Source organism: Loxodonta africana, chromosome 4 (genome assembly GCF_030014295.1).
Source record: "Loxodonta africana isolate mLoxAfr1 chromosome 4, mLoxAfr1.hap2, whole genome shotgun sequence".
NCBI lineage: Eukaryota > Metazoa > Chordata > Mammalia > Proboscidea > Elephantidae > Loxodonta > Loxodonta africana.
The window spans coordinates 129,029,087-129,043,489 of NC_087345.1; the positions used below are offsets into that span (position 1 = coordinate 129,029,087).

A 14,403-nucleotide genomic window follows, 5' to 3' on the forward strand; every position below is an offset into this window, starting at 1 on the left:
AGTAGTCTAGACAAAATCTGCTAAAATGTTCAGACAGATTTAATAATATAATCTTCCTTTCTAGAAAGTTACTGTGGCCCATGTCCTAAAAACTGGATGTGTTATAAAAATAACTGTTATCAATTTTTTAATGAAAGTAAAAGCTGGTACCAGAGTCAAGCTTCATGTGAGTCTCAAAATTCCAGCCTCCTGAAGATATATAACAAAGAAGACCAGGTTGAGTATTTGTTTTATTTCTTCTTCTATACTTAGTCCTAACATAAGAGGCAATTTACTGGAATACAGTCTTGAAATATATGTATATCTTCCTTATGCTACTAACCCACTGAGTCATCTCAGGCAAGACGATGAAGTTATTGCTAACGTCGTATTGAATGGCACGTTCTCACAATTAATAGAATGTACAATGGAAAACCTTTAATATTGCTTTAATTAACGTCAAAAGTCAATGGTTGATTCACTTACAATGTACTTTTCTCTTTAGTTTACCTCTTTGACAATTTCCCCATCAATAACTTTCTATCCTGTAAAAGGGGTGAGCAGATGAATGCTTATTAGAATCTTAAGATGTGCATAAGAAACTAAGTATCATAACAAATATGTTAGATTCAAAATGTTTGACAATGTAATAACCATTTTACCTCTGTTATGTCATTTGATCTTACATCACCTTGGAAGGAAGAGAGTAAAGTCAATCTTCATTTTCTGCAGATTTTGCATTTACTAATTTGCCTGCTGGAAATTATTTTTGGTTAGTGCTACAGCCCCTAACCAAAAATAAATAAATAGATAGATAGATAAGTAAGTAAATAAATACATAAATAAAAGGTCAGCAGTTTGGATCCACCAGGAGCTCCTTGGAAACTATGGGGCAGTTCTACTCTGTGCTAGGGTCACTATGAGTGGGAATCCACTCACGGCAAAGGGTTTTTTAATTTGCCTACTTACTAAAATTTATTTTTAACCCCAAAAGAATACTTATGGTGCTTTTACAGTCATTCATGGACACGTACAGAGTGGCAAAAATTTGAGTCACCAGACGTGCATGTTCCCATCTGAGGTCAAACAAGGCAAAGCTCTGACTTCGTTTCAGCTCTCTTACTGTAAATGAATATGCTTTTGTGGTCTGTTTAGTGGTACATTTTTCATACTTTTGTGCCTTTTGTTGGTAATTTTTCTGTTTAAAAAGGTCTTCCATGTGTAGTGTTGAAGTGCGGAAGTGCTCCTAAGTGTAACAAGGCTAAGATGTGCCTTTCAGAGAAAATGCATGTGTTAGATAAGCTTCACTATGCGTTGCAATCCCCTCACATGACAACAACAATAACAGATAAGCTCCATTCAAGCATAAGTTACTGTGATGTTGGCCATGAGCTCAGCACTAATGAATCAACAACATATGCATTAAATAAGGTGTCTTTAAACATGCTGTTGCAGTTGCCAGGTGCCTTTGAGTCAGCTGTGGCTCAAAGCGACCTTATGTATGACAGAATGAAATGTTGTACTACCCTGCACCATCCTCACAATTGTTGCAGCCACTGTGCTAACTTAACCCATCTCGTTGAAGGTCTTCCTCTTTTTTGCTGACCTTCTACTTTACTAAGTACGATGTCCTTCTCGAGGGACTGGTCTCTTCTGATAACTTGTCCAAAGTAAGTGATATGAAGTCTTACCTTTTTTAAGGAGCATTCTGGCTTTTAAGAAGTATTCTGGCTGTGCTTTTAAGACAGATCTGTTCTTTAAATATAAACACGCAAAATAAGGTTTTCTATCGATTACATTACAAAATTGTTGTGACCAGAGGTTTTTTTAAGAATTTAACTCTGTATTTCCCCTAAGAGCAATGGTTTAGTATTCACTGATTCAGTGTTCATGACATCTGTATAGAATGTAATCCCCAAAATTATGAGAATCAACCATATATGTTTTGAAAATATAGGTATATACCTCATGCAATCATGGGAAACATCATTAAATCCCTATAGTCTCCAATCTTTTTATTTTAAATGATTTTCTGATTTGTGTTATAGAAAATGGATAGATACTTTAAAATTTTTTAATTTAAATTTAGATACTTTAATAGGAAGCCAAAATGTTATGTACGAAAAGTAAGAAAGTACAGACATTGCAGGAATTGTGTATGTGCTGCGTATGTGGAGATTATACTAGTTAGGGGACAGAGCATTTTCCACAAGTGTAAGATGGAACAATTAAATGCTTATGCCCTTGTGTTTACCACAGTTTTAAGCACTGACTATATTTATGGTTTATTTGTGGTTTCAAACAGGATTTCTTTAAACTGTTGAAGTCATATCACTGGATGGGACTAGTGAGAATTTCAACAAATGGGTCCTGGCAGTGGGAAGACGGATCCCTTCTATCACCTAACCAGTAAGTCTCTGGTCCAGTAGTATCTGTATTTGTGGGTATATTCCTTGGCTATCACTATGATCATTCATGTATCACAGTTTTTCATACATTCCCAGGACATGCTCATATCCTAATCGATTTTGCAAAACTTAGGGCTTGACTTTAGAAAAGAGAGAGTGGAGAAGAGCAACAAAACACGGTAATAATGGGTATCATTAATTGTTTTCTATCTGCTAGGTACTCTGCCAGGTAGGGCTGATGTTATACCCACTTACAGATAAGAAAGGAGACTGAACAGAGAGGTTAAGTATTCTGTGTATACTTAAAAAAAAAAAAAACTATTAACAGATTTACTGAGGTATAATTGACATAAAATAATTGATACATATTTAAAGTGTACCATATGATAAATTTAACAAATATATACCCCTACTAAACCATAAATACCATCAAAATAATTAGCATATTAATCAACTGCAAATTTTCCTCTAGCACCTTTGTAATCCCATCTCCCTGCCTCTCCCTGACTGCCTCTCCTGTCTCTAGGCAACTGGTCTGCTTTCTGTCACTGTAGATTAGTCCGCAATAGAAAGAATTTAATACAAATGGAATTATTTATACATTTCTTTTTTTTTTGTGATGGGTCTGGCTTCATTCACCCATCACAATTATTTTGAAATTCAGCCATCTTTTAGCTTATATAAAGAGCTAATTTCATTTATTCCTGAAATGATTCCATTTAAGGATACAGCAAAAATGTGTTTGTCCTTTCCTCTGTTGATCGATATTTGAGTAGTTTCCAGTTGCAGACTATTACAAATAAAGCTGCTTGCTAGGAGAATTTACGTCCATGTCTTTGTATGAAGATACGCTTTTGTTTCTCTTGCATAAATACCTATGAGTGTAATGGAAGGATCATATGATAAGTGTGTATTTATCTTTTTAAGAAACTGCCAAACTATTTTCTAAAGTGGTTGTGCCATTTCGGATTCCCACTAGCAGTGTGTGAGCGTTCTAGTTCCCCCATATCCTGGTCAGTACTTACTATGGACATTGTCGTTAGTTTTAGTCATTCTAAAAGGTGCTTTTAATTTGCATTTCCCTAATGACTAATGATGTTGAGAGTCTTTTGTTGTGCTTATTTACCATTCAGTTTTCTGTTTTCTAATTCATTGATTTCTGCCCTGATATTCATTATTTATTTTCTTCTTAGTCTGTATTTAATTTGCGTTTTTAAACTTTTTTATAGTGAAAGCTAAAATCATTGATTTGAACTCTGTCTTATTCTCTAATAGAAGAGTTCATCCTTTAAATATGTAAGGATGTTGCAAAACATCCCACATGTTTTGAAATGCTGTGTTTTCATTTTCATTAAGTTGAAAATAGTACCTAATTTCCTTTTTGCTTTCTTCTTTGATCTATAGGTTATTTTAGAAATGTGTTATTTAGTTTCCAGCATTTGGGGATTTTCTAGAGCTTTTTTTTTTTATTTTTGTTACTTCTAATGTATTTCCATTGTAATCAGAGAACATACTTTGCATAACTTGAATCCTTTTACATTTATTGAGATTGGTTTTATGGACCAGAATATGGTCTATTCTGGAAAATGTCCCATGTGCACTTGAAAAGAATGTGTATCTTACCATTCTTAGATAGTGTTTTATAGATATCAATTAGGGCAAGTTGGTTGAGAGCGTTGCTTATGTCTTCTATATCCTCACTGATATTTTGCCTACTTGTTCTGTCAGTGATTGAGAGAAAGCTATTGAAATCTTGAACTATAATTGTGGATTTATCTATTTCTCCTAACACTGTCTACTTGATGTATTTTCAAGTTCTGTTGTTAGGTACATAAGCAAATGTTTAGGATTACTGTATATTCATGATGAATTTACCCCTCTAAAATTATTAAATGAATTTCTTTCTCTTTGATGATAGTTTTTGGTTTGAAACCCTAATTTGTCTAAATACAGCCACTCCAGTTGCATTAGATTAGTGTTAGCATAGCTTTCACACTATTTTTTATTCTACTTGTATTTTTAAAATGTGCCTCTTGTAGGTAAAATATATTTGGATCTAAAATTTTCATTCACTGTGACATTTTTTGCCTTTTTAATTGGGTAAATATTCATATGGTTAGATTTAAGTGTAGATTTCTAAGTTGACCATGTTCTTCTTTCAGTACTTTCAACAGATCTCACCTTTGCTGTTTCTCTGAGAAATCTGTTGTTATACAATCTTTGCTCCTCTCTATTTAACATCTTCTATACTATGATGGCTTTTATACTATGATGGCTTTTTTTTTACCATCAGATTTAAGAAATTTGTTTTCAGTTTGTCATGGTTTAGTTTTCTTCATCTTTCTTGTGTTTATGTTTTGTTGAGGCACTTAGAATTGTAGGTTTATAGTTTTACCCAAAATTAGAAAACGTATTGCCATTATTTATTATTATTAGAATATTTGTAAATATTATGTACAAATATTTTACCTCTCCACTTCCCTCTTTTCTCCCTTAGAGACTCCAATTATAGATACCTAAAGTCACTTGAAATTGTGACATTCCTCACTGACATTCTTTTCTCCTTGTGTTTCATTCACCTAGCTTCTATCACCATGAATTCAAGTTCACTAATCTTTCCTTTGGCATATCTAATCTTCCATTAATCCTATCAATTGTATATTTCATCGAAGATATTGTAGTGTTTATTTTTAGAAGTTAAATTTGATTTTTTTTATATCCCCTATGTCTGTATTTAACTTTTTTAAACAAATGGAATGCAGTTATAGCAACTGTTTTAATCTCCTTGCATTGTAACTCTAACATTGGGTCCATTTGGATTAACTGATTTCCTTCCTCATTATGGCCATTTTATTCTGCTTCTTTACCTGCTTGGTAATTTTTATTTATTCCATCAAATGTGAATTTTGCCTTGGTTGGAGCTGCATATTTTTTATTCCTAAATATATATATATAATTGAGCTTTTTTTTCTTTTTTTCTGGGATGCAGATAAGTTACTTGGAAATAGTTTTATCTATTTGTGTCTTCCTTTTAAATATGATTAGGCAGGATACTTAGTATATGGCTAATTATTCCCAGCTACAGTGGAAAGATCCTTCTAAGTAATTTATCCGAAGTCTTATGAATTATGAGGTGTTACAATATGGCTAGTGGGAATGGGTATGATTCCAGACCCTACGTGAATACCAAGTACTATTTCCTTTAAATCTTTTGGATTGTTTTTTCTCTGGCTTTGGATAGTTTGTACACACAGAGACACCCACAAACACACTAATCAGTACTCTACTAAATATTCAAGGGGACTTCTTGGTTATCTCCAGATTTCTTTTCCTGTTTAATTTTCTCCAATACAGTATTCTGTCCTGTGAACTCTCACTTTTTTTGATCTCTTTGGACTCTCAGGTATCCCATGCATTTTGTTTCTAAAGCCTTCTCTTTAAATCATTTAATTAAACAGCTCACCTCTACACATCAGGACTAAGTGACAACATTCCATTTATCTACAGCTTATGAATTTTTTTTTTTTTTTTTTTTTATGAATGTAGCCTTAAAATTAGTTTTGAAAGGATGGGACCTTAATGTGCTTAGATTGAAATCCACTAAATACAGTTACTAAAAATCTCTTTAAAAATTTCCTCCCAATAATGGTCTGTTGGTTTCGTATGAACAGGGCTTATTCCCTTGTCCATTTAGATACAGATACCACCAGGACATGATTTTTTTTTTTTTGCATGTGTGTCAATTTCACATTGACATCACATCATTACTCTTTTGTAAGCATTTTATTTCCTACCAGTTCCTGACAGAAAACAAATCACCATTCAACCTCCTAGCCATTTATCTCTAAAATACTCAAAAGTCCCAGAGTTCTGGAGAGGTGGGGCCAAGTTGGTGGAGTTGTCAGACACTTCTGGTGGCCCCTCTTACAACAAAGACCCACAAAAACAAGTAAATCAATTATATATGACAGTCTAGGAGCCCTGAACTTCAAAAGCAAAGCTGAGGAATCAGACTGAGTGGCAGGGGGAGGGACAGACAGTTCAAAAGCAGCTAGAAATTGCCAGACCTGACACAGCAGGAACTGGCACTCTGCAGGCTGAATCAGATGATGAGCGTGGTGAGGCAAGCAGTGGAGTTCGGGACTCGTTTTCCACATCAGGAAAGCCCAAGCAGTGGAGAATCTGCTCAACCCTCCAGAACCAGTGAGAAGCAGCCCTCAATTGACAAAAGATAAGTACAAGCACCTAACTTACCATGTAGATCAAAAAACACCCTGTTTGGGAAGAATCTCTCTCCCTGCTCTCTCCTCACTCTGCACCACGTCTCGGATTGGCTTCAGCAATTGCCAGTTGCTTCTTCCCCTGGGTAGGGCCCATCACACAGCCTGGGAGAGGGAAAAAATTAACAAACAGGAAAAAAATAATATGCCAGCTCCCCTAAGCTGAGAATTCAGGGCAGATATAGCCCCTTTGCCTAATCACAGGCCTAAAGGGTCTGCGGGCTTTGAGTGCCTTTCACCCCTGCATAGACCTTCATGGGTAGGCCCTCATTAGCACAGTACAAGAGAGTATGTGCCTGAAGCCTAAATTCACTGTATCAGCTATATGGTGGTGTGGCAGGTTTGGGACATTTGACACCTCTCTGCCTATTAGGTAAGGTCCTTACCTACTCACATCAAGGACCTCAGGCTAGTGGATCTACCCATGTCACCTAACCACCTACAACAGGTGTCCAAGACTAAATGGTGCCTCCAAGTCCTTACATCCAGCAGTTTTGGATGTCCATATTCCAGGTGCAAAATTCACCTATGTACACTAGGGAACAGAGACATATTTTCCTCCCAGACACTCAGAGGCAGCCATCAGCCCCCTGCCTGCTCAGCACATGATCCACTACTGCAGCCAGATACCTGTGCCCACTCTAATCACCACACCCATCTAGGACTGTAGGTAAGGCCTGCACCACACACTTGATGACCGATTATCATGACACCTGAGCTGAATGCACAAAGGAAAAGTAAATGAATACCTGGGCTTACATAAAAAAAACAGTAACAAATCTAAACACCTGGCAACAGGATGTTAGAGCCTCAAAGGCACCAATAATCAAACCAGCTCACATGAGCACCCTATTTGGGCATGTCAAAACAAAATGAAACAAGAAGCTGGAACACAGTAAGCAAACATAAATGAATACAATAACTTATTGAAGGCATGGAGACAACAGTCAATATCAAATCACATAAAGAGGCAGGTGATGATGGCTTTAGCAAGTTCCAAAAACAAAGAATCAAGAAATCTTCCAGAGGAAGAGAACTTCCAGAGATTAACAGAGGTAGAATACAAAAGATTAATATACAGAACTCATCAAGAGATCAGGAAGGAGATCAGGTAAAATGCAGAACAGACAAAGCAATAAAGGAATTTAAGAAGATCACAGAAGAGCAAATTGACAAATTTGACAGGCTGCGAACATCCATACAGAGAGAGCAAACAGAAATTCAGAAAATTAACAACAAAATTTCAGAATTAGACAAGTCAATAGAAAGTCATAGGAGCAGAATTGAGGCAATGGAAGCCAGAATAAGTGAGATTAAAGGTAAAGCAATTGACACCAACTTACTTGAGGAAAAATCAGATAAAAGAATTTAAGGAAATGAAGAAAACCTAAGAATTACTTGGGACTCTATCAAGAGGAATAACTTATGAGCAATTGGAGTACCTGAATGAGGAGCAGAAGGGAGAGAGAGAATTGCTGAAGATCTGTTGGCAGAAAATTTCCCAGATGTAGAGAAAAATGAGAGGATATCTATCCAAGATACACATCAAACACCACACAAGATAGTTCCTAAAAGAAAGTCACCAAGATGCATTATAATCAAACTTGCCAAAATCAAAGATAAAGAGAGAATTTTAAGAGCAGTTTAGGGATAAACAAAAAGGCATCTACAAAGAAGGATCAGTAAGACTAAGCTCAGACTACTCAGCAGAAACCATGCAGGCAAGAAGCCCATTCCCTTGCCCACTTAGAAACCATCAGAACATATTTTTTTTTTGCATGTATGTCAATTTCACACTAAATTGACATCATTAGTCTTTTGTAAGCAATTTATTTCCTACCTTTACCTGACAGAAAACAGGCTTCCCTAAGCCAGATGACATATGTAAAGCCTTAAAGGAAAAAATTCCCAACCAAGAATTATATATCCAGCAAAACTGTCTCTCAAATATGATGGTGTTATTAACGCATTTTCAGATAAACAGAAGTTTGGAGAATCTGTAAAAACCAAACCAAAATTGCAAGAAATTCTAAAGGGAGTTCTCTGGTTAGAAAATCAATAACATCAGATAACAACCCAAGACTAGAACACAGGACAAAACAACCAGATATCCACCCAGAAGGGGAAGTCACAAAAATAAATGAAAGCTAAAATGCTGAAATAGGGAGAGACATCAATATGTAAATGAAGGCAATATTAAAACGAAAAACAGTGACTAAAAATTTAGTCATAATTTTTTCATATGGAGAGGAAGTCAAGGTGATATAAAGAAATGAAAGTTTGACTTAAACTTAGAAAAATAGGGGTAAATATTAAGATAGCCACAAGGAAACTAACAATCCTGCACATCAAAATAAAAAACAAGAAAAACATAAAGACTCAACAAATACAAAAGCAACTACAATGAAAAAGAGGAAAAGAAAATACATAAAGAAAAACAACTCAGCACAGAAAATTAATTGGAACTAAGAAACTGTCAACAGCACAAAAAGAGGAAAAAAAAGACATCAAAATGACAGCACTAAACTCACATCTATCAATAATTACACTGAATGTAAATGAACCAAATGCACCAATAAAGAGAGAGAGAAGGGCAGAATGGGTAAAAAAACATGATCTATCTACATGCTACTTAAAAGAGACACACCTTAGATTTAAAGATACAAACAAACTAAAACTCAAAGAATGGAAAAAAAAAATATGTCAAGCAAAAAATCAAAAAAGAGCACGAATAGCGATATTAATCTTTGACAAAAAAGACTTTAAAGTAAAATCCACCAAAAAGGATAAGGAAGGACACTATATAATGGTTAAGTCAATACACCAGGAGGACATAAAAGTAATAAATATTTATGCACCCAATGACAGGGCTCCAAAATACATGAAACAAACTCTTTAATAGCATTGAAAAGAGAGAAACACAGCTCCACAATAATAGTAGGAGATTTCAACACACCACTTTTGGTGAAGGACAGAACATTCAGAAAGAAGCTCCATAAAGACATGGATGATCTAAATGCCACAATCAACCAACTTGATCTCATAGACACACAGAACACGTCCCCCAACAGCAGCCAAGAATACTTTCTTTTCCAATGCACATGGAACATTCTCCAGAATAGACCACATATTAGGCCATAAAGCAAACCCTAGGAGAATCGAAAGTGTAAAAATATTACACAGCATCTTTTCTGAGTATAAAAGTAGAAGTGAATAACAGATAAAGCAAAGAAAAAAAAAAATCAAACATATGGAAACCGAACAACACCTTGCTCAAAAAGTACTGAGTCATAGAAGAAATTAAGGATGGAATAAAGAAATCCATAAACTCAAATGAGAATAAAAACACACCCTAACAAGATCTTTGGGACACAGCAAAAGCAGTGCTCAGAGGTCAATTTATAGCAATAAATGCACACACCCAAAAAGAAGAAAGGCCAAAATCAAAACATTAACGCTACAACTCAAACAAATAGAAAGAGAGCAGCAAGAGAAGCCCTCAGGCACCAGAAGAAAGGAAATAATAAAAATTAGAGCAGAATTAAATGAAATAGGGAAAAGAAAAACAATTGAAAGAGTTAACAAGACCAAAAACTGTTTCTTTGAAAAGATCAACAAAATTGATAAACCATTGGCCAAACTGACAAAAGAAAAATAGGAGAGGAAACAAATAACCTGAATAAGAAATGAGATGGGTGACATCACAACAGATCCAAATGAAATTAAAACAATCATAATAGAATACTAAGAAAAATTGTACTCAAATAAATTTGAAAACCTAGAAGAAATGGACAAATTTCTAGAAACACACTACCTACCTAAACTAACACAAACAGAGGTAGAACAATTAAATAAACCTATAACAAAAGAAGAGATTGCAAAGGTAATGAAAAAACTCGCAACTCAAAAAAGCCCAGGCCCTGATGGCTTCACTGGAGAATTCTACCAAACTTTCAGAGAACAGTTAACTCCACTACTACTAAAGGTATTTCAGAACATAGAAAGGGATGGAATACTCCCAAACTCATCCTATGAAGTCTGCATAACCCTGATACCAAAACCGGGTAAAGACTCCACAGAAAAAGAAAATTACAGGCCTATATCCCTTATGAACTCAGACACAAAAATCCTTAATGAAATTCTAGACAATAGAACTCAACAACATATGGAAAAATAATTCTCCATGACCAAGTGGGATTCATACCAGGTATGCAGGGATGTTTCAACATTAGAAAAATAATTAATGTAATCCATCATATAAATAAAACAAAAGACAAGAACCACACGACCCTACCAATTGATGCAGAAAAGGCATTTGACAAAGTCTAGCACTCATTCATGATAAAAACTTTCATTAGAATAGGAATAGTAGGGAAATTCCTCAGCATAACAAAGGGCATTTATACAAAGCCAACAGCCAACATCCTGAATTTAGAGAGTCTGAAAGCGTTCCCCTTGAGAATGGAAACCAGACAAGTATGTTCTTTATCACCACACATATTCAACATTGTGCTGGAGGTACTGGCCAGTGCAGTTAAGGTAGAAGAAGAAATAAAGGACATCCAAAATGGTAAGGAAGAAGCAAAAGTATCTCTATTTGCAGATGATATGCTCTTATATATAGAAAATCTGAAAGAATCCATAAGAAAATTACTGAAACTAATAGACTAGTTCAGCAAAGTATCAGAATACAAATAAAGATACAAAAATCAGTAGGATTCCTCTACACCAACAAAGAGAACTTCAAAGAGGGAATCACCAAATCAATACTATTTATAATAGCACCCAAGATGATAAAATACTTAAGAATTAATCTAATCAGACACATAAAAGACCTATACAAAGAAAACTACAAGGCACTGCTGCAAGTGACCAAAAGAAACCTACATAAGTGGAAAAACATACCTTGCTCATGGATAGGAGGACTCAAAATTGTGAAAGTGTCTATTCTACCCAAATGAATCTACAGATACAATGCAATCCAAATGCAAATTCCAATGGCATTTTTTAATGAGCTGGAGAAACAAATCAACAACTTCATATAGAAAGGGAAGATCCTCTAAATAAGTAAAGCATTACTGAAGAAAAAGAACAAAGTGGGAGGCCTCACACTACCTGATTTTAGAACATATTATACTGCCACGGTAGTTAAAACAGCCTGGTACTGTTACAGCAATAGATATAGAGACCAATGGAACAGAATTGAGAATCTAGAATTAAATACAACCACCTATGAGCAGCTGATATTTGACAAAGGCCCAAAGTCAGTTAAATGGGGAAAAGACAGACTCTTTAATAAACGGTGCTGGCATAACTGGATATCCATCTGCAAAAAAAATGAAACAAGACCCATAGGTCACACCCTGCACAAAAAGTAACACAAGATGGATGAAAGACCTAAATATAAAATGATAAAGATCATGGAAGAAAAAATAGGGACAAAGCTAGGAGCACAAATATGTGACATAAACAGAGTACAAAACATTACTGACAATGCACAAATACCAGAAGAGAAACTAGATAACTAGGAGCTCCTAAATATCAAACACTTATGCTCATCCAAAGACTTCACCAAAAGAGTAATAAGACAACCTACAGACTGTGAAAAAAATTTTGACTACGCCAAATCTGATCACTGTCTAATCTCTAAAATCTATAAGATACTACAAAACCTCAACAACAAAAAGACAAATAACCCAATTAAAAAATGGGCAAAGGATATAAACAGGCACTTCACTAAAGAAGACATTCAGGTGGCTACCAGATACATGAGGAAATGCTCACGATCATTAGCCATTAGAGAAATGTAAATCAAAACTACAATGAGATATCATCTCACCCCAACAAGGCTAGCACTAATCCAAAAAACACAAAACAATCAATGTTGGAGAGGTTCTGGAGAGACTGGAACACTTATGCACTGCTGGTGGGAATACGAAACGGTACAATCACTTTGGAAATTCATTTCGGCACTTCTTTAAAGAACTAGAAATAGAAATACTATACAATCCAGCAACCCTGCTCCTTGGAATATATCCTAGAGAAATAAGAGCCCTCATAAGAATAGATATATTTACACCTTGTTCAATGCAGCACTGTTCACAATAGCAAAGAGATGGAAACAACCTATGCGTCCATCAAGAGATGAATGGATAAACAAATTATGGTCTGTTCACACAATGGAATACTACCCAACTATAAAGAAGAAAAATGAACCTTTGAAACATATTATAACATGGATGAATCTGGAATGCATTATGCTGAGTGAAATTAGCCAGTCACAAAAGGACAAATATTGTATGAGATGACTATTATAGGAACTTAAGAAATGGTTTAAACACAGAAGAAAACATTCTTTGAGGGTTATCAGGGTCGGGAGGGAGGGAGAGGGGTAATCACTAACTACAGAGTAGATAAGAATTACCTTAGGTGAAGGGATGGACAACACACAATATAGGGTAAGTCAGCAAAACGGGACTAAACAAAAGGCTAAGAAGTATCCTGAATACAACCAAATACTTCAGGGGGCTGAGTAGCAGGGGCAAGGGTCAGGGGACCATGGTTTCAGGGGACATCTAGATCAATTGGCATAACAAAGTTTGTTAAGAAAGTGTTCTGCATCCCACTTTGGTGAGCGGTGTTTGGGGTCTTAAAAGCTAGTAAGCAGCCCTCTAGGATACATCAATTGATCCCAACCCACCTGGATCAAGGGAGAATGAAGAACACCAAAGACATAAGCAAAATATTAGCCCCAGAGACAGAAAGGGCCACATAAACCAGAGACTCCATTGGTCTGAGACCAGAAGAACTACATGGTGCCTGGCTACCAACAATGACCGCCATGGTAGGAAACAAAACAAAGAGTCCATGATGGAGCTGGAGAAAAGTGGGGTGCAGAACTCAAATCCCAGTAAAAAGATCAGACTTAGTGGTCTGACTGAGGCTGGAGGTACCCTGGAAGACATGGTCCCCGGACTCTCTGTTAGCCCAGAACTGAAATTATGCCTAAAGTCAACTCTTCAGAAAAAGATTAGACTGGGCTATAAGGCATAAATCATACTGCTAAAAAGAGTGCTTCTTAGCTCAAGTAGATTAAAAAAAAAAAAAAAAGAAAACATGAGACTAAATGGGCAGCTCCTGTTCAGAGGTGAGATGAGAAGGCAAAAATGGACAGGAGCTCTTTGAATGGACATGGAAAATCGGGGGTGGAATGGAGTGTGTTGTCACATTACAAGGAGAGCAACTAGGGTCACATAACAATGTGTGTTTAAGTTTTTGTATGAGAAACTAACTTAAACTGTAAACTTACACTTAGCACAATAAAAAAATATGGAATATATATATATGTACATAGAATACACACACACATATCTCTGTGTGTGCTTATGTATGTAAGTGTATATATATTTGAAGATTTTATAACTTATTTTTCTTTTCTTATCAAGTAAAATTGCATATATCTGAAGATTGCTTTATTTTTGCACAAAACAAAACATGACATCTGTTGGACTCTAAGTTACATTTGATTTCATTTCTAATTGAATTATTTGTTTCAATAAACACAGGTTTCAGTTCACTCAGTTAATCAGAGCTTCTGAATTCCCTCATTCCCGAGTATAATAATACAAATAATGACACATAGTTTAAAATAGAATATAATGTATTACTTTTATTACCTGAATTGGTTATATTTTGCAGATATATAAATTAAGAAGGGCCAGCCACGGTCTTAATAT

At 35.5% G+C, this 14,403-nt stretch overlaps 1 protein-coding gene across 8 annotated transcripts in view; it reads left to right on the top strand.

Annotated features, from left to right (window-relative positions):
• Nucleotides 1-14,403, top strand: part of KLRK1 (killer cell lectin like receptor K1) — a 61,003-nt gene that overhangs the window by 10,355 nt on the left and 36,245 nt on the right. For 4 of the 8 annotated variants that reach the window (XM_064284601.1, XM_064284602.1, XM_023542169.2 and 1 more), the window contains 3 exons: nt 65-216; nt 2,285-2,388; nt 6,484-9,951. In XM_064284601.1, coding sequence (XP_064140671.1) covers nt 65-216; nt 2,285-2,388; nt 6,484-6,622 — 395 coding nt within the window. In that variant the 3' untranslated portion in view covers nt 6,623-9,951. Of the gene's footprint in view, nt 1-64; nt 217-2,284; nt 2,389-5,845; nt 5,923-6,483; nt 9,952-14,403 lie in introns of those variants that run through there. The other 4 variants (XR_010321901.1, XM_064284605.1, XM_003423020.3 and 1 more) reach the window with 2 other exon arrangements.